The sequence below is a fragment of the Vigna unguiculata genome, chromosome 10 (assembly GCF_037176805.1).
Source record: "Vigna unguiculata cultivar grain cowpea cultivar isolate G323 ecotype 2 chromosome 10, ASM3717680v1, whole genome shotgun sequence".
NCBI classification, from domain to species: Eukaryota; Viridiplantae; Streptophyta; class Magnoliopsida; order Fabales; family Fabaceae; genus Vigna; species Vigna unguiculata.
In genome coordinates, this window is record NC_140801.1 from 33544903 (window position 1) to 33567425 (window position 22523).

Genomic DNA, 22523 nt, shown 5'->3' on the forward strand with positions numbered 1-22523 from the left:
AATGCAAATAAGTGAGCTTGGAACAAGTGAGAAAAAGGTAAAATCCATAGCCTTGAAGGCTAGCTCTAAGAAGAGTGATGAAACCGAGGAAGAGGCTGCTAAATCAAGTGATAATGAGAACTTGAATCTACTAATCAAGAGGTTTGGGATGTATCTCAAGAGGAAAGGCACCAAAGGTAATCAAAGGAGGTACAATTCTAAACAAAATGATTCAAGTAATTCTTCTAAATTCTCATGTTATAATTGTGGAAAGCAAGGACATATTAAGATTGAATGTCCTAATGTTAACAAAGAGAAGGAGAAGGTTGATAACAGGAAAAAGGAGAAAAAGGGCAAGGAAAGACGTTCCTACATAGCTTGGGAGGACAATCATGATTCAACAAGCACTTCATCTCAAGAAGGAAGTGAGGAAGCAAATATATGCCTCATGGCCGGATATGAATCATTTTCATCAAGCCAAGTAAGTTCCTTGTCATCCAAAGATAAGAATGACTATTACTAATTATTGCATGACTTTGAAGAGTTGCATAGTGAGGCAAACAAAATTGCTGTCATGAACAATCGGCTAAAAGGATTAAATAGCTAGCCAGAAAACAGAGTTAGCCAATTAGAATCAGAAACAGTCGACTTAAAAATTGATTTCGAACATTTGGAAATGATTTACAATAATTCAGTCGATTGTTCTGAAAATAATTGGCTATAAAACCTTGTGAAAATTGCACTACTTTGAAAAATCAAGTGAAATATCTTTTGAAAACATGTGCAAAGTTCACAAGAGGAAAGGAAAACTTAGAAGTTGTTCTTGGCTCTCAAAATTGTGTTTTTGGGAAGGCTGGACTTGGTTATACACCTATCCATGAAAAGAAAGCCAAGAAGTTTTCTAGTTTCTTTTCCAAGAGTGAGCCAAATGTTATGCCCTTCATTTCTTGCACCTATTGTATAAAGAAAGGTCATATTCTTAAGAATTGTCATGTTAGAAAGTATGATGTACCTAAGGGAATTATGAAATGGATCCCAAAAGGATCTAGAAAGGCATAACCATGTTGGACCCAAACTATCAAAGGGTACCATGTAATACTATGTTGTTTTGCAGGTCATAAAACAGGAAAAGAAGGATCTTTTGTACCTAGATAGTGGCTGCTCAAGGCATATGACAGGAGATAAGACCAAATTTGCAAAGTTGGAATTGAAAGAAGAAGGATTTGTAACCTATGGAGACAACAACAAAGGAAGAATCCTTAGAAATGGAGTCATAGGCAATGGATCCTCTTTCAACATCAAGAATGTGTTGTTGGTAGAAGGGCTCAAACATAATTTGATAAGTATAAGTCAATTATGTGACAAAGGCTTTAAAGTGATGTTTGAACCAAATAATTGCTTGATATATGATGCACATGGTAGTATTGTCTTGATAGGAAAAAGAGTCAACAATATATATCTACTTGATCTGCATCATGCATCATTTAGCATCCATTGTTTGCTTACAAAAGAGGATGACACTTGGTTATGGCATAAGAGACTTTGTCACATACACATGCAAAATTTTAATCAGCTAAACAGAAAACAGTTGGTTGAAGGACTACCAAAACTCAAGTTTGAGAAGGATAGAGTGTGTGAATCATGTCAAAAAGGAAAATAGACCAAGGTCTCTTTCAAACCCAAAAATGTTGTTTCAACTGAAAGACCTTTAGAGATGCTTCTCATGGATCTAATTAGTTCATCTCGAACCATGAGCCTTGGTGGCAATCTTTATGCATTTGTCATAGTTGACGACTTCTTTAGGTACACATGGACTTTGTTCTTAATTGCCAAAAATGACACTTTTCATGCTTTTAAAAGACTTGCCAAGATGCTAGAAAATGAAAAGAGTTTCAAGATAGTGTCTATTCAAAGTGACCATGGTGGGGAATTTCAAAATGAAAGGTTTGAACACTTTTGTGAAAAGCATGGCATTAAACATCATTTTTCTACACCAAGAATCCCACAACAAAATGGTGTTGTTGAAAGGAAAAACTGATCACTTGAGGAACTAGCTAGAACTATGTTAAATGAGAATTCACTACCTAAGTACTTTTGGGCTGATGCAGTCAACACTGCTTGCTATGTTTTAAATAGAGTGTTGATTAGGCCAATTTTGAAGAAAACACCCTATGAACTTTTCAAAAGGAGGAGGCCTGTTTTAAGTCATCTAAAAGTATTTGGATGTAAGTGTTTCATTTTAAACAATGGCAAAGAAAGTCTTGACAAATTTGATGCAAAAGCGGATGAAGGTGTTTTTCTAGGCTATGCTACACAAAGTCATGCATATAGAGTCTATAATAAGATATTGATGACTGTTGAAGAGTCTATGCATGTTGTATTTGATGAAACTAATCCAAAATTGCAAGATCATGTGCCTAAGATTGTAGATGAAGAATAAACAACACTGGAAAAGAAATCTATTGCAAAATTGGAATCTGCTACAGGAAATTAGTCAGCTGAAAAAGAAATTTCGTCAACTGAAAAAGCTGCAGAGAAGAACTTACCCAAGGAGTGGATTGAGCCCAGGGGATTATCAAAGGGCAACATAATTGGTGACATAGAATAGGGAGTATCCACTAGACGCAAGCTTGCATTCTTTCAACATGTTGCATTTATTTCTCAAATTGAACTTAAGAATGTGAATGATGCATTGTGTGATAGTAATTGGGTTGTTGCTATGCAAGATGAACTTAATCAATTCACTAGGAATGATGTGTGGTCTCTTGTTCCTAAAACTGATGCAATGAATGTGATTGGTACAAAATGGGTGTTTAGGAATAAAATGGATGAAAATGGTAATATAGTTAGGAATAAGGCTAGGCTAGTTGCTAAAGGTTATAATCAAGAGGAAGACATTGATTTTGATAAAACATATGCACTTGTGGCTAGGCTAGAATCTGTGAGGTTATTGTTAGTATATGCATGCATGTGTAATTTCAAACTTTCTCAAATGGATGTGAAAAGTGCATTCTTGAATGGTTTCTTGAATGAAAAAGTGTATGTATAACAACCTCCTGGCTTTGAAGATCACCTCTATCCTAATCATGTTTTCAAATTGAAAAAGGCTTTATATGGTTTGAAACAAGCACCACGACAGTAGTATGAGAGGTTAAGCAACTTTCTTTTATCTAAAGGATATGTTAGAGGTGTTGTTGATAAAACATTTTTCATTAGAAAGCATGCAAGTGATGTAATACTTGTTCAAGTATATGTAGATGATATAATCTTTGGATCAAATAATAACTCCATGTGTGAAGAGTTTGTTTCAGCTATGCAGGGAGAATTTGAGATGTCTATGATGGGTGAGCTAACCTACTTCCTAGGGCTGCAAGTGAAGCAACTCAAGCATGGGACATTTTTAAGCCAGTCAAAATACTGTTTTGATCTAATGAAAAAGTTCAAAATGGAGGATTGCAAAGAGGTTGTCACTCTAATTGCTACAAACTGCCTTATGGATGCAGATGAAGCTAGAAACCAAGTTGATTCAACCAAATATAATGGGTCAATTGGTTCCTTGCTATATCTAACTGCTAGTAGATTGGATATACAGTTTGGTGTTTGCTTGTGTGCAAGGTTTCAATCCAATCCATAGGAATCGCACTCCAAAGATGCAAAATAGATTCTCAAGTATCTGAAAGGGACAACTAATGTTGGATTATGGTATCCTAATGAATTTAACATTGTTCTTAGTGGTTTTTCATATTCTGACTATGCAGGGTGCAAATTGGATAGAAAAAGCACAAGTGGTACATGCCATCTACTTGGATCAAGCCTAATCTCATGGAATAGCAAGAAGTAAGCTTGTGTGGCACTCTCTACAGCTGAGGCTGAGTACATAGCAGATAGACATGCATGTGCTCAAAGCATATGGTTGAAGCATCAACTTATGGATTATGATGTAAAGCTAGAGAAGGTACCTTTTTATTGTGATAATACAAGTGCAATAAACCTAACTAAGAATCCAATTCAGCATTCTAAAACTAAACACATTGAAATCAGGCATCATTTCATAAGAGATCATATTAAAAAAGGTGATACTGAAATCATGTTTGTGAAAATTGAAAATCAATTGGCGGATATATTCACTAAACCACTTGCACATGATAGATTTAATAAGCTTAGAACTGAATTAGGTATTCTTGACATGAAGAATATATGTTTATATCTGTTGGACTTGGTAATCTTATTATATCATGTGTGTGTTGCACTTAAAATGACAAAAATCTGCATAATTTGAAAACTACCACAATTCCAGTAAGCTAAATTTGCAATTTCAACACAGATTTCATTTAAAATGTCAAAATCTACATAATTTGTGTTTTGGAACTATTTCAATCTGTTAAAGCTCACAAAATAGCACATATGTTTGATTTAAATTGGTCTGGTGTGAATTTCGTGAAATCTGAAATTTTTAGTCAGCTAAAACTGCAAATTTAACACATAGATTTCACTTAAAACTGTCACTACACCAAAAATCAGTTTTTTGGTACAGTTTTAGTCGACTAACTCTATATTTTTATGTGTTAAAATCACATATGCTGATGTGGAATTGCCTGAATTGATTTTAATTGATTGACCCAGTCAAAGTATGCATCACATGACTGTTTTTGGACTATAGCAGCAGTTGTAGCAGTTATTAAATTAGCTAAAATCAACTTTTCAGATTACATTGACCATAAAGTGCTTTAATTACATGATTTCCAATGAACATGCATTAGATGTGAACTATTTTTTAGTGGATTGTTCATAAAACACATGGGAAACACATCACTACATCTCTGATACAGATTCCCTCACATTTAATTGTTGTGATTTCCTGTACTGCATTGAAACCAAAAAATATGCACAATTTAATTGACTGATTTTGAAAATCAACATGCTGATTCTATAAATACTTGCATAAGCATCATGCATTGGCATTCTCATTTGCTAGTAAGAGCCAAACCTACATTTCACCATGCCTAGAAGATCACGAACAACCACCTCAGATGATGAAAGTTCCACCCCACCTACTCCATCCTCTCCAAATACCATGAATCAAGGAAGGCTTGAGGTATGTTTTGAAGGCCATGAGGACAAAATTCAAACATTCTTGATTGAGATCAATAGGAAGCAAATCATCCTTCCTAAGGTGATTCGTATGTCATGGCTAAGGGTAGAAAACTTTGGCAACCTTGAACAACATCTCAAAGCTCAAAAATTGAAGACTTTCCTTGAGCTTTCGAGTAAGGTATATCCGGATTTGGTGAAGGTGTTCTATGCTAACCTTAAGTTCAGCAATGGCATTCTCAAAAAAAGTGTCAAAGGTGTGGAGATGGAAATCACTAGGCAAACATGGAAGGATGTGGCTGGCCTAAGGCAAAGAGGTGTGCAAGTTCGCAAAGGAGAAACTAGTGTAGTGGATGATTTCAACAAACTGCAATACTTCAAATAATGTGTGAGAAATCAAGGTGAGCAAGCTAGAAATTTCCACGTAGGAAGGCTTCGTGTGGAGGAAAGGTTGCTAGCCATGGTGGTCTTGTGGTGATGTATTGCATTCAAAATGGTGTGATGGTGGACTGGACATACACAATTCGTGACCACATGATGAAGGCAAAGAGACTCACAGATTTCAAGCTTCCATATGTAGTGCCCATCTCCAAGTTCATTGAGCATTTTGGTGTGGATGTGGAAGGAGAGCTTGAGGAGTCAACTAGACTTCTAAATCATGTTTCTACACTGAATATGCACAAGATGGGATTCACCAAGATAGGCAACACTTGGCTGGTTAAAGGAGATCAAAGTGTTAACAATGAAGTTGGAGCAAATGACCATGAAGCGGAAACTAGTGGAGGAAACCAAGATGAAGATGAACCTCAGCCAATGGCAATTGAGCTATACAACCCTCCTAAGAATACTGGACCTGCATACTCCCAATTTGAGAGAATCGTTCTCAATCCACTTCAAGACCTCAACATGGCACAAAATGCACATCATGCATACTGCACAACAAGGTTCCAAGACTTGGAAGACCAGCTGCATAATGTTCATGACCTCCTCTCCAATGTCTACAACAAAGACAACCCTAGGATTGAGTGAAAGGGATGGCTCATAGGTCATGCATTGCATTTTTGTGCTGCATTTTGTGTGTCTGCTATTTGTTCCAATATTTTAATTGGCTATTTTCTCATTTCAATCGACTGATTATATCAGTTCTTAGCTTCATGATGTATCTGTCATTTCTGTTTCTATTCTGCTGCATTTGTATTTGTATCAGCAGCCCTGGTACACCCCCATGTTAATGCTTTAATGAAAATTTTCATCTTTCCAAATTGATTTATGCATTTACTTTCATTTGATGAATCCAAAGGGGAGAAAAATAAGTTAAAATGAGCAAAAGTGTGTTAGATTTGGAAAATTTAAAATAAATCTGCTAGAATCACATAATACTGCAAACTTAATCTAAAATCTGAAGTTAATTCATGTTATTAATGATAGGGGGAGCATATGCATATTTGGAATATTGGTATCTTGTATGCAAAAGCTTTTTCAGGTTTCTCTATGGATCTTAGCTCATCAATTCAACTCGAGGATGTTGGCTTCATCAATTCAGGGGGAGATAGTTGGCATAAGCAAGCTTGAAGCAAAGAATTGATAAAGCCATGTGCATGAAGATCTTAAGTGTTTGATGAAGATTGATAAAGATCCATTTGAAGATTATGTTTTTAGTGTGTTAAATCTGAAAATAACAAGTTAAATGTAATGTCTTAGTGTTATACATTGTTGATAGGCTATATGATATAGGTTAGATTTCTTGTGTGCCTTAGTGTATCTCTTTTAATCTGTTAAAAAGGGTTTTAACGGAATGAAAGACTTGTTGTATATAGTTTCTGGTATGAATGCATTCAGTTAGTTGAATTATTTTTCAATCGACAAATTTCACTTAAGTCAGGTGAAATCAGCTGACTGTACGGAAAATTCAATCGACTGTTATCACTTAAACCAGACTATATAAGTTGTGTTTTCGCGAGCAGAGGTGCGAATTTGAGTTTTTAAGCACGAAATTTTGTCATTCATCTCTGGGAAGCGTTCTCTCTCTGCAATACACAGTTGGAACTCGTGTTTTGAAGATCTTGGTTGATCTTGGAGGCATTTTGGCTTGTGAGTAGCTTGAAGAACACATGTATGGTTAGCTAGGGACAGCCACCATCAGGTTTGGATGTTCTTGTGCCTCTGGATGGTTTGCCTATTGTGATTTCAGGTCTGTAAGTGTGATTCTTGTAGGTTGTGTGTCTAGATTTTTGTGTGAGTCAAAAATCTTGTGAGTTTTGTTGTTCAAAAGTGTAATCTTGGTGTTTGATTTGTAAAACTTTTGAATATAGTGGAAACCCGCTCAGGTTGTCCTGGTAAACTGGATGTAGCTCTGTGATTGAGTGAACCAGTATAAAAACAATTGTGCATTTCTCTTTCCATCATCTCACTCTCTTTGAAATTCTTTAAAAACTCAAGAAAACCATGCAATTTGATCTTTGGTGTGATTTAATGCGTTCTTGTGTAATATGAGGTTTTATACTTGTTATAAATACTAATTGGAACAAGTCTTGTTTGTAAAAGATTGTTGTTTGAGTTGAATTCACGGATTCTGCATTCTGCATAATTCTCCAGTATTTTAGCCGACTGATTTGTCTTTTTAACCGACTGTTTCATAGCATCAAGAATAATTTAGTCTGTTGTTTTATATTTTAATCGACTGAAAGTGTACTGGTCTGATGCATTTACATACAAACTTTTCAGTCTATTAGATTCAATTGAAAAGAGGTTTAAGCTTTCGAAAAATTTTTATAAAGCCAATTCAACCCACCCCCCCCCCTCTTTTTGGCTAAACTCACCATTTCAAAACTAACACTATCTATTTCTTCTTTGAAATTTTCTTTAAAAGACCAATGTCTTCTAAAATCTCAAAAAAAAATGTCTCAACCTCCTTCTCAATTATGGGTGCTTCAAATGAAGAAGAAATAAGTTTGAAACAAATTGCCTTTGATTTGAGAGCACTACTACGTTGGAAGGAAGATGAAAAATTTGCAAGGGAAAGGGAAAAATAAGAAAGAGACAGGTTTCATCAACTTTTAGATGAAGAGAGGAGGGGAACAAGAAATATGGAAAGGTTGCATGAGAGGATGAGTAATAGGAGTCAACACTTGTACTCCCACACTCCAACACTGGTCACACACTATGAACAAGAAGATAGTAGATTAGTTGACAACTTCTATCAACCTCCTCCTCCTCTAAGAAGAGAAAGAAGAGAGCCTAGGGAACCAAGAGTCATTAGAATAGACCTCTTTCACTTTTATGGGAAAGATGATGTTGAAACTTATCTTGATTGAGAAATGAATGTTGAGCAACTCTTTGCTTGCCATCAAATAAGTGAGGAGAGGAAAGTACCCTTAGCTACCCTTAGCTTCCAAGGCAATGCTATGTATTGGCGGACTGCCCTCAAAAGAGATAGGAGAATCAATCAAAGTCCCGAGGTCAAATATTGGAATGACCTCAAAGGAGCCCTTAAGAGAAGACATATTCCCTCCTACTATCATAGAGAGCTAATGGATAAGCTCCAAAGACTCCATCAAAAGAAAATGAAAGTGGAAGAATATAGACAAAAGATGAAGTTATATATGATAAGGGCTGGGATTAGTGGCTTAATTCTTGAGATAAGAGATATAGTAGAATTGTTGCCCTACCAAGACTTAAATGACTTGGTTCAACTTTTCATAAAGGTAGAGCAACAAATTCTAAGGAAATATTTTCGAAATGACTACTCTAACTCTTATACCAAGAAAGAATTCAAGAGAGAGGGTAAGCAAGTCAAAGAGGAACCCTCTAAAAGTTTCAAGGAAAAGGAGAAACCAAGGGAAGGCCACATATACACACACTCGCACTAGTGAAATCATTTCAAATGTCTTGGTAGAGGTCATGTTGTATCTCAATGCCCCACCAAAAAGACCATGATCTTAAGGGGTGTTGACCACTATAGTAGTCAAGATGAGCAAGAAAGTGAGAGTGAGACTTCTAGTGAGGGGTCTAATGATGAGTCTAAGGAAATTGCCTATCCTTGTGAAGGAAACCTTCTAATGATTAGAAGGCTTCTTAGCAACCAACCCATTCCAAAAGAGCCAACACAAAGAGAGAACATCTTTCATACAAGATGTAAAATTTTAGAAAACACTTGTTCTCTCATTGTTGATAGTGGTTCATGCTTCAATTGTTGTAGTACAAGATTGGTTGATAAGTTGGCTTTGACTATCATTCCCCATCTAAAACCTTACAAACTGCAATGGCTTAATGAAAGTGGGGATTTGGCAGTCCAACATCAAGTGAAGGTCAAGCTATCCATAGGGAAATATGAAGATAGTTTGTTATGTGATGTAGTACCTATGGAAGCTTGCCATGTTTTATTAGGAAGACCTTGACAATTTGACAAGAAAACCATGCATAATGGTCTTACCAATGAAATCACCTTCACTCACAAGGATAGAAAATTTGTCTTGTATCCTCTATCACCATCTCAAGTGGTAGAAGATCAAATGCAAATGAAAAATAAAATAAATAAAGAAAACGAAAATTCTACCTACGTGCATATTAGTGAAACAAGTTCCAATTGTTTAAGTAGAAAGCACAAGACTTTTGCGTGCCCTAGCAAAAAAGTCATCATTCTAAGGGGCAAAGACTTGTGTGAAAATAAGGTCAAGCTTACTTTTTCCTATAGAGGAGAAAAGCAAGACCAAAATAAACCTTGTGTTGAAAAAGGAAATATTTTCAAAATTATATCGATTCAACATAAGGAAAATAAGAAGCAAAATCAAAAAGCTCATAAAACCAAATACCTTTATCATTCATTTGATACAAGGTGTATGATTATTGGGAGTCATATTCTTTGGATGTTTATCAGTATAACATTGATTTTATTGTTTGGTGTTTGTTGTAGGATGGTCTTTGATCCTGGAGGAGGAAGACACAAGAAGACCAAAGGTTGTTGTCATGAAGAAACATGTAGATTTAAGGACAGATCCTTCGTAAGAAAGAGGGGATGATGACAAACACCCTAACCTTGGCCAAATGCAGACAAGAAGGGTAGTCCTCAACTACTGAGAGGGCCCAAACTCTTATCTTTTGGGCCAACATTGTTTAAATATTATATTAGAATTTAACTTTTGGGCTTTGTATTTTGGATCTAGTAGAATAAGGTTTTCTTTGGGCCATGTATTGGGCCTTAGAGGAAATTGGACTTTAGAAGTAATTTTGGACCAAAAAGGGAAATTGGGCTAAATGGGCCAAGAGTAGTGCATCTACTCTAGAGAAGCCTAGAAGCTTCTCAAACTTGCTCTCCAAGGATGAGAGTTAGCTTCCCCTGGCAAGACAAGTATGACTTGCTTAGGTGGCAAGTCAAACCATGCTCCTTTTTGGCTCCAAAATTTAACTTTCTAGGCTCATTTTTCCCTCCACTTTTTGGAGACTCGGTATCATTTTAGCCTATAAATAGAAGGCTTAGGACATGTATTTTTCAGCTTGAAATTGAGTCATGAAGTGCTGCCCAAATTTATGCATAAATCTCTTTTGAGCTCACCTTAGAGTAAATTCTTCTCTAGTTTACTTTAGTCTTCTTCCTTAGGAGTTGGCCTTACCTCTCTTAAGAATCCTTTCACCTACAATAAACCAAACACCTTAATTTTCTTTCCTTCATGCTTCCGCATCCAACACCATCCATGGAGCCTCCATTCTTCATGCAAGCTTCAATGGAGACAAGAAGAAGCCATCACCCATGACCAACAATTGTGGCAGGATGTTCAGGCTCAACATCAATGAAGCCATGAGTAACCTGTTTTGGCTTTTCTTTCTTGTCAATATCTTCAATGGTTTGGTCCTCAAGAAAAACAACATCTCAGCTTCTAACAATCTTCTTGTCAACTGGATCCCAAAATCTGTAACCAAAGTCATCATGACCATAACCAAGGAAGACATCCATCAAGCTTAGACCTTTCATCTCTAGGGATGTGAACAAATTTTTTGCAATCAAACATTTTCAAATGATTATATGAAACATTTTTCCCCTTCCACACCCTCTCAGGAACATCATCATTAAGAGGAATGGATGGAGAAAAGTTAATCAAGTCCATTGTAGTTCTCAATGCATCACCCCATAATGCTTTAGGAAATTTTGCATGTGAGAGCATGCATCTGATTCTATCATTAATTGTACGGTTCATCCTCTCCGCAACTCCATTATGCTGAGGTGTCTTTGGAATTGTCTTATTAAGCTTGATGCCATGCTCCTTGCAATAATTTTCAAAAGGACCCTTGTACTCACCATCATTATCTGCTCTAACACACTTCAATAGTTTGTCTGTTTCTCTTTCAACACTTGCATGTAAATGCTTGAATACATCAAGTACCTGGTCTTTAGATTTGAAAACAAAAGCCCAAACCTTTCTAGAATGGTCATCAATAAAAGTGACAAAATAAGAGCAACCACTAATGGATTTATCACTTATAGTGCAAACATCAGTGTGAATTAAATCTAGAACATGTGGTCTTTTATGTGGAGGATAAATACGAAAAGAAACTCTATGTTTCTTAGCAAAAAGACAATCAGAACAAGTTTCAAGAGATGTACCTTTAATAAAAAGCAACCCATGTCTTGAAAGTGTAGGAAGGCCCTTCTCACTCAAGTGACCAAGCCGTTCATGCCATAGCTCTATAGAACAATCCTCAACTGCATTCACTTGAGGTGTAGAGAACTTTGTTGTTGTCTAATAAAGAGTATTTTGCTTCTCTCCTTTTGCTACCACCATGTTCCCTTTAGTGCACTTCCATTTTCAATCACCAAAGAAATTATGGTAACCATCATCATCAAGTACTTTGACAAAGATTAAGCTTAGGCGAATATCCAGGATGTGTCTGACGTTCTTCAAATGCAACTTGCAACCAATATTAGTCTCCAACCAAATATCTATAATGCCAACAATCTTGCTTACCCCTTGGTTTCCCATTTTCACATGCCTAAAGTCACAACAGTATAGGATGTGAAGTAATCATGATGTGGTATAACATGAAATGAGGCAGCATAAGCAACAACCCATTCATACTCCTGGTTGCTGAGATTAATAGAGTCATCTTCATAAACAATGACAACTTCACCATCAGACACAAATGCAGTAGTGGTTTCATCTTTATCTTCTCTTTTATTGTAATTATTTCTTCTATCCATTGACTTCTCTCGCTTGAGGAACCAGCAATCTTTAATCACATGTCCTAGTTTATTGCAATGGAAACATGTGATATTTGTCTTTGGCCTTGACTTCCCTCTTGATTTACTACAATCATTAAATCTTTGAGAGCAGTTATTAAATTTCTGAGAATTCTTGTAGATATTTCTTCCTATTGACTTCATAAATAAAGCTTCATTTTGAGAAGAGGAGATAACCTTATTGCTACCTTTCCTTCTAATTTCTTCATTTAAGAGGCTATCTTTAACCATGTCAAAAGTCAATTTTCCATTAGGAGTATAGTTACTCAGAGATACCACAGAAGTCTCCCAACTATTTGGTAATGAGCTAAGCAACAACAATGCTAATAACTCATCATCTAATACAATCTCCATTATGGTCAACTGATTTACCATATTCTAAAAACTGCTCAAGTGCTCTGCCATTGAGGAACCATCCTTGTATTTCAAGTTTACTATCTTCCTAATAATGAATGTCTTGTTCAAGGAATTTTTATACTCAAACAACTCACTTAATCTCTTCCATAAATTGTAAGCAAGAGTCTCACCTAACACATGATGATAAATAGTTTGATCTATCCATTGTCTGATCACACCAATAGTCTTCCCATTTATCTTCTTCCACTCTCCATCATATTTACATGTTGTTTTAACACCATTTTCCTCAATAGGATCATATAGGTCTATACAAAATAACAAATCTTCCATGCAAGATTTCCATATTGAATAATTTGTAGAATCCAATTTAATCATGGTTCTTGCACCATCATTATCTCCCATTTTCAAAGCACAAATCAAAGTCCCTAACCAGACCTCTGATACCAGTTGTTAGGAAGATCTCAAACAAATAACAAATAACCAAGCGCGAAAGCGAAACCCAGATCAAATCTTCCCTAAATAAATAATATGCAAAATAATAAAATGCATAAAATAGAGAAGGAAGGAACCAACAAACACCAAAAATTTTAACATGGGAAAACCTCAATAGGAGGAAAAACCCACGGGACCTTGTCCAGTAAAAACTTCCACTAATAAAAATTAATGGGTACACCACACGTTCTCTTGGAGATTCCAATGATCAACAAAGCTATATTCTTTTTACCAAAAAGGTGGATAACAAACCCCAATGGGTACTTTAAATAAACAATAGAGTTAACCCCAATATATAAGAGAGTAGATTTATAAAACTTTTTCTACAAGGTAGCTTCTCTGCACAGACTTGCACAGGATAAACTAGTTGCTCTTTTCTTCTTCACTCTCTCGGATGGCTTCTCACCAGAGGCACTCATAACTTCTTTCTCTCTGTCTCACTCTATTTTTCTCTCATATCATAACAAACTTGATGCAAAGGTTGCATATTTAAATTGCATGATGGGTCGGGAGCCCTTAAAAAAAATACCTCCTTTTATTTTTCTTAATTAAATCTGTGTGACCCAATAAATTGGTGACCCACCTGACACTTTTATACAATAATATTCAAATGATATATGTTAATTAAGTATTTTTTATGTTTCACATTTGAATATTTTTACTCTTTTTTAATATTTTTATTTATTGTATATTTTCTTTTCACATGAGAATTTTTAACAATATCAATTTAAGTGTTCCATAGTATAAACCTTTCATTTATTAGGTAATATAAAAAAGTATCTTTTTTATTCTATTATTATTAATTTTTGTTTCATTTGAATAACTCTTTTATTTTGCTAAAACCATTTTCGCTATGTATCAGTCAATATTTGAAAACTTTTATTAGATCTTTAAGGTATTCTTTTTGTTATCGTACCCTTAATTATATATTTGTTTTTCTTTGTGTGATTTCATTCAATGGTTTATTAAATGTTTTCTAAGATACACATTTGATAATTATTTTAATCTTTTTATTTGTTGTTTATTTTTATAATGTAGAATATTATTTTGATATTTTTTATTTAATTATTTTTATTTTCTAACTCATTATCATATCTGTAATTTTATCACTATAATTTTATAAATAAATTTTATTTACTATAATATCATAACTTAATGTGATTGTCATAAATATTTTTTATCACCATCCAATATATATTGAAGTTTAAAAGATGAAAGATCTATGTTAAAATTTTATTATTATTAGTTTAATCTTTATTCTCTTTGTATGATTTTGGTGAAGTGATGTAATATAACTTTTATTAGTATATAAAAAAAGAGATTTCTTTAGAATTTAAAAAATTGAAGTAAATAGACATTTAAAATAATTTTTAATTTAAATATTTTTTTTCTTTACATTTTTTTCAAAAAAAAAATAATAAATTTTATCAACTAGGTTTCAAAAATGTTTGCAAATTTAATAAATGTTTTGGTTCTCATAAAATTTTATTTGGTATTCTAATTTGGAATGTATATAATTATAATATAATTTATTTCTAAATATTTGATATTGAAGAAACAACACTCCTTTTAATATTGAATATTTAATAATATTATTTTTCTTCTACCGTAATTTTTTATTATGCTATAAAAAATAACTAACTGATATTGAAATAATGAGATAATTATATATCCGTTACGTAATGGAGATGGAGATGGGATAAAAACTTGATACACGATGTTGGGTTTGGGTATGGGGATGAGAATGAATTTTTTCTTTAGCGATGGGTACGGGATAGAGAAAATTGTCCCTGCGCTGCCTAGTTGTCATCCCTACATCAAATGGTTAATACTCTAATCTTATGATAGGAACTCAATTGAAAAATTTTAATATTTGGAGGATTCAATAGAACACAAACATTTAATAGAGACTCAATTGAAAGTTTCCAAATTTGTCTAAGACTCAAAACATAATTAAACGATATATATATATATATATATATATATATATATATATATATATATATATATATATATATATATATATATATATATTATTATCTTGGCCTTTATTTTTGTAATTATTATTTTTTTCTTTTGTTACACACTTTTTCTTGCTCCTTTCTAATTGTTTTTCCTCTTATCACAATCCTGATGACACATTTGTTTTTCTTTTATGTGATTAAGTTCAAATAGTGAATTATCAATTTCAGTGAATTAAAAAGATTTTAGGTCTCACATTTGATTATTTTAACTCCTTTTTTAATATTTTTGTTTATTATTGATCTTTTTTCATAGAAGAATGTTGATTCTTACTCTCAAGTGTTCAATTGTTTAAACTTTTCCTTTGCTAGGTAATATAAAAAAAAAACTCATCTTCTTTATTCTTTTTTATTCAATTTCTGTGTTATTTGAAAAAAAAATTGTTTTGTTAAAACATTTTTTATTATCTCTCATCAATTCGATTACTTTGATATTTAGAAAGTTTTCTCATATCTCTAAGGTATTTTTCATTTTATTAGACCCTTAATTATGCATTATTTTTATTTCTGCAATTTCAGTCAGTAGGACATACATTTGATCATCTTTTACTTATTTTTAATATTTTTTTTGTAGGTTACTTTTATCTTGTAAGATGTTGTCGTGATCATTTTTTATACAATTATTTTTATTTTTTAACTCATTCTAATAGGTGTAATTTTACCATCACAATTGTATAAAGATGTTTCATTTACAATAATATAATAATTTAATATGACTTCTATAAATTGTATTTGCACCATCAACATAGGATGAAATTCAAAATGTCAAAGATTTAATTCTAAATTTGAATTATTATTAGTTTAATATTTATTCTCTAAAAATTAGATTTCATTATAATATTAGAATATAGAGAAAGAAAATAAAGAAACATTTGCAATTTTATAAGTTTTTAAAAATATGTTTTAACTTTATCAACTTTGTTTGATTGGCGTTTACAAAATTAATATTTTAGTTGTCAGGAAATTTTATTCATAAAAATTTTACTTTCTTATAAAAATTAATTAATTGATATTAACATAATAAAAAATAGATACAAGTTTGCCTTTTACTTAAAAATTAAGATGAGATCATAAAATTTATCTCCGCCTTCTCATCTCTAATTCTAGGTAAAAAAAATACCTCTATTGCCTCTAACTTGGTCAAGACTTGTTACTCCTTGATACATTTGGATCATATTATAGCTTACATTGCTTATAATTATTTCAAACATTCGTTATTCTCTCTACCAAGTTCTTTATTTTTGTCCATCCTTTTTTCTATTATTTTTAAATGTCAGTTTTAGTTTTCTCTATGTTTTTTAATTAATTCCCTTTTTTTCTTATTTAATACCTTTTATTAATTACCTTGTTTCCACCACCAAACACATAAACTCGTTATCAAATCAATTAAGCAAGCCATACAACGAAAAAGTCCCATGACAAAAATAAAGACTAAATCTACAAGTGTACATATTGAAATCTTCCAAAACATTTTTGTAGAAACAAGTAGGTAATTGGTCGAGAGAATTTTTTTCATTGAGAAACCAGAAACTAAACAAAATATGAAACAACAAATATCAAACTTCTAATAAACTGTTCTAATAACAGAAAACAGCTCGCAAAAGGAAAGAATTTCCATATGAAAATTGAAAACTGAGAAAACAATTCCACTCTTTCACGATTTGATGTGGTAAGGAGACGCATCACCAGAGTTTATGGAGATGTCAACAATCGTTTAATGCCAGCTTTCTGCTCTGATGTAAGTCTAGAGGGGAACTTGATATTGAACTTGATCCTCAAGTTTCCCCTTTTGGAAGGTTCCTTGGGAATGGGCATACCCTCTCCTTTGATCACTTCCTCGTATGTCGGACTGATGATGGAGTTGGTAGTTACGGTGAGATTCCGGCCGTCAAGAGTTGTCAGCTGTGCCGTGTAACCAGTCAGAGCATCAACAAGGGTTATTTTCTGTGTGACAACAAGATCATTGCCATCCCGTTTGAAGACCCCATGTGGTTTTTCATCAATAATAAAAACAAGATCAGCTGGTGTAACTCCTCTTTGTTCGTTTCCCTTCTCTGGAAAAGTTATTTTTGTTCCTTTCTTCCAACCTGGCTTGATCTCAATGGTTAGAATTTCCTCTACAGTGTTGGGCCTCCTACGCAATAAGAAAACAAGTAGTAGATTATGTGCTCAGTTAACTCAATCTACTATTCCAACTTGCTATTAGTTTTAAAAAACAGGGGAATCACTTTGATTCATTCTCTATGTAAAGAAGTCAGTTGCTTATTGAATAGTAAAATAACTGGGTCCTTATTTTCAGGAACATAGATTAGTCTATGCCATGCAATAAATATCCTTTTATTTTTGGCACAACTAGTCAATGACGTGAAGAAAATTCTTCATGATATCAGAACCATTTACAATGATAATTCACTGTCTGACATGTATTATTGTTTATATTACAGAATATGCATTCTATATAAACATGCCTAACGGCTAAAGTTCCCCACTTAAAATACACTTAGGTGAGTTTTCTCCAACTACTGTAGCTTCATAGTTTTGGGGTATTGGAACTAGTTTTAATCAATTTGCAAACATAGTTTTAATTTTCAAGAAATAATAAACAAGCTAATTTGTTGTTTCAATATATATATATATATATATATATATATATATATATATATATATATATATATATATATATATATATATATATATATATATATATATATATATATATATATATCACACAAACTCCTAGAGTAATTCTTAAGAGAATTACAGCTTGTCCATACCCTCCATTTTGTGTTAAAGAAGTCTCACTTCACGGCTAAAACAACACACGAGATTGGCATTTGATTTCAAAGTTAGATTTGGATGCAAAGCCCCATTTCTTATCACTACAAGCACAATATAAGCCAGACAAATACAGAGATGAAAAACTTTTCAACCATGTATGTTCCATCAAATCACAGTCCAAAATGAATTTTTCAATCATTTTGGATATAAGAAATCTTCCATCATGCCTATACCATTTGTCCAAGACCACACTATTTATCACAGTTCTAATGGATATAAAATCTCTAAGTCAATTAGGAGAAAACTGTGATGAAAATTATAGTTGCTATTGGTATCGTTTTCCAATCGAAACCAACATTTTATCTCACAGTAATTGCAGCTTTCTTCTTAGAAAATAAATCAGAATTGATTTCTAAGATACAACACCAATTTGATTGGAGAATAACACCATCAATACATATAGTATTGGTACTAAGTTTTTTTCCTATCAAGCAATGCACTATCTTAAATTGCCTCTTCTTTTACTAAGAATGGAGTTAAACTGAATATTTTATGGCTAAATTCCCGTTTATTTCTCCTATGTCAATAAACAAAGCATCTATCCCTTGTCCACATTTCCAGGTTAACCTCGATATTTAACATCCCCATCTTACTAGTATATTCATTCCCCTGGATATTTTTGGGTGTTGAAACCTTTAACACAGTGGTATTTGCTAATACAGATAAACAGTTAACAAGCCCCTCCAGATTAAAACAGCACAAAGATGATTCTTTGAAAAAGAAGAATCAGATCTTGAATTTTGCACTTATGAACACAGATGGCATTCTTTGGTGCTTATGAACATACCAAATAATATGAACCAACAAATGCAGCAAGCTATAGGATGGACATGATCTAGTAAAAACCAATAACAAGATGATACATAGAACTTGCATATTTAGCAACAATTCCAGCCTACTGAATAGAAAATGACAATATAACAGTCATAATAATCTATAACTATTAGAATCCGCCACAAAAGATAAAATATGGCCAAGAAGTCAAACAGCATAACTAACTACCTTGCATTTTGAATGAATAACACAAACTGCAAATATACAGTAAATTTTCTATCATTTTTTTGGATTAAATTACTAACACACTGATAGCAAACTACTGTGCCATATATATTAACATCAAAAATTAAGAATATTCTTCAAGGAAACAGCGTATTGCAAGAAAATAGGCAGATCCAACTCATGTGCTACGAGTTACATATCTTCATATAAATAAAAGATATTGTGAATAACAGAATTTATTCAGTACTTTAGTAGAGAAAAGTTGATTACACTGTGCCTACAAAACTGTGAACCTACATTTCAAATTCAAGTCTACCAAAACTATTGAGGGAGGTGATTATCAAACTCAAAGAACCAACCATATAGTACAAAAGCAAATAATCGAACCTAACATCGAATTTATCAAGTCATATCTATCCAATAAAAATTACAGCAAGCAACTTTATATGTTGTTCACGAATATAAGGTTGGTAACAAGTTAAAACTCCATAACTTACCCACTAGGATCAACCACATCCCTGGAAATCTTCATTTTTTTGGTAGTCCCTTTGTATAAATCCTCCAAACTGCATTGCAAGGTTCTCTCAATAGGTGCACTTTTCCTTGGCACATTGGCCGAGCCTTCTCCAACCGCATTCCTACTAAAAGAAGTAAAAATGTCATCCCCAAATCTGTGAAAGCCAGATGGACCGGCACGGCCACCCATATCCCCCATTCCAAAGGGACTCGAAAACCCAAAGAACTCCGAAAATATATCATCTGCACTTCTAGGATTGAACCGGAAAGTCGTTGATCCACCATCACTGCCACCGGAAAATCCACCAGCACCCGGAGGTGGCACCTGCCCTTTCAATCCCTCCTCACCGTACTGATCATACACTGCCCTCTTTTGTGGATCACTCAAAACCTATTCACAAATCAAATCACCACCATAACCCATGATTCCAATGATCCAAATCACAAGAAAAAACCTCAAAATTGAAAAACTGGACACGCCAAATTTCAAATAGCAGAAATCAGTAAAAGAAATGGAAGACTGATAAATTCACCCGCTTGCTTTCACAACCCAATCGGCATTACATTGAGATTTGGAGACAAAAATTACATATATCCGTCGACATAAAACCCACAATTCCATTTCTCAAGAACACAAAATTCAACACCTAAAAGTTCACATTTAAGAAAGAAACGACAAAAAATAGTAAAACTTTGATAGAAGTTTGAACTTTTTTCCATATGCAATTGGCACTGCATGGAGAATTTTTTTGTTGAGAGAAGTCGTACATCATAAGCTTCAGAGATTTGCTTGAATTTGGCTTCAGCATCCTTTTTATTGTTAGGGTTCTTATCAGGGTGCCACTTCATAGCAAGTCTTCGATAAGCTTTCTTGAGATCCTCATCGCTGGCACTTCGATCTACCTGAAGAAGTTTGTAATAGTCCACTCCCATTTTCCAATTCCTCAGCCGGAACAACGTGTGCGTAGTTTAGAGTCACCGGTGGAAGAAAGAGACGAAACAAGAAGACATATCCACGAACACAGTCATACAAACTCGTCTGGGCTCAACAAAACAACACTCTTGTACTTTTCACTAGCCTTAGGCCCAGTTGTACACCAACTTTGGAGTCGTACGTTTTTTTTTTTAATAGATCAATGTAACATCTATAAACATTTAATTGAATAGGGCTATTTTAGATTATAAAATAAAAAAATAAGTTATAATTATTTAACAAAATCATATATCATTGTCACGTGTTTTTCTATATATTTTTGTCGACTTATTAGATCAAATAAGAATTTAATTTGGATATTGAAAAGTGCATTTTATATTGTGATTTAGTTTGGACAAAGAGTTTGGAAAATCTAAAATAAATTTATAAAATGAAGTTTTTTATTTAAAATTTATTTGTTTTAATTTTTTTCATACAAAATTATTTATTAAATTGTAATAATTAATTTCATTTTATATTTTTTTTCAATAGATAATAATTAATTTATTTAATTTTGTTTTAGACAACATTGATCTTAAATATTTTTTTGTTATTTTTAACTTTGAGAGATTTCTTTTGACAGAAGCAACTGATACTGAAATTGTTAACATTATTCTATAAGTTATATATGTATTTAAAAAAGAATTCATTCTTTTATATAATTAAGAATCTCAATTGATTTATCATCTTCCTAACCTATAATTTTCCTTAAGATATTTAATTCGAAAAATAAATCAAATCTATCAATGTGCAACAAATTATCATGTTTTAGGGTGTGTTCTTTTGGGTGGAAGGGTTTGAGGGAGAGGGAGAGGATTGATTTGAGTGAATTTGAAGGTGAAGATTATGTTCTTCTTTTTAAGGGATTTGGAAGTGATAATATAGTGAATTTGAGAGTAAATTTTGTGAAAGTTTGTGAAAGATTTTATAGATGTGACTAATAAAAAATAAGATTTAATTGATGAAAAAGTTAGATTACCAAATTGTCTTTGATGTTAAAAGTATTATAAAATGATAATTAGATAAGATATAATTAATTTTGAATTTTTTTGTGATAATTAAAAATATTAATGATATTTATTAATAATATTAATTATGATTCTTGTTATTGTTATTATTAATATTATTTATTATTATTAATATAATAATAATAATAATAATTGATAATTAGTTTTTTTATGTTCATAAAAATTAAATTCTTTTAGTCAAATTAGAACCTTACAGGTCTTTTTTGGAAAGAAATAATGGCCACACGTTGCACTTTTATGTGAACAAAAAGAAAAAAATAAATAGTGAAACTAAAAGCATAAGTATGGTCAACCAAAATTTACATTTATGTAAGAACAAGGGTATTATTCTAAATGTAAATAAATCACTCCAAATCTCTTTAGCACATGCGAGATGGAAAAAAGTTAAAATCTCTCGGTTCCGCTCCTTTCCTCGCTCAGAAAACTACTGAAAAGAACACCATTTAAAGCACAAATCCATCCTTCTATTTCTTTGTGAAGAGTAAAATCCTTAGAAAAGAACAAGGCCTTAAGGATCTTTCAAGGTTTAACCATTTTTCTTTAAAAAGCATACAATTCAGTGACTTTAATTTTTTAACACTAAATAAAAATAAAAAATATCTTCATATATTTTAAATTGTTCAAATTTAATTTGAAGTGTTGTAACACAAATAGAAAAAAGAAACCTACTAACAAAAAAAATGAGGATAAAAAAATTGGTACATACAGAAAACATGAGATTCAAGGAATGTAATATGTTAAAACTCTCAAAGAAAGAACTGTAGAATAGAAAAAAAAAATACAAGACAAGTCACATAAAGATAAAAGAAGAAATAGAAAAAAATTGATTATAAGAGAATAAAGACAACTCATCATTCTCTCTTTCCTAATAATAATTTAACTAAATTTTATTCTCAAACATAAACTTGTAATTAATTTAATGTTAATATATTAGTACTAAAAAATATTTTGAAGCCTTTATTTTCATAAACATAATTTTATAATTAATTTAATTAAAA

At 32.6% G+C, this 22523-nt stretch overlaps 1 protein-coding gene across 1 annotated transcript; it reads right to left on the bottom strand.

Annotated features, from left to right (window-relative positions):
• Positions 1 to 16664: 16664 nt before the first annotated feature.
• Positions 16665 to 20610, bottom strand: LOC114166907 (uncharacterized). The gene is made up of 3 exons (XM_028051783.2): positions 20293 to 20610; positions 19506 to 19915; positions 16665 to 17305 (listed from the first exon to the last, which is right to left on the bottom strand). The coding sequence occupies exons 1-3, from the start codon at positions 20455 to 20457 to the stop codon at positions 16864 to 16866; spliced, it is 1017 nt and encodes a 338-aa protein (XP_027907584.1). The 5' UTR covers positions 20458 to 20610; the 3' UTR covers positions 16665 to 16863.
• Positions 20611 to 22523: the final 1913 nt, after the last annotated feature.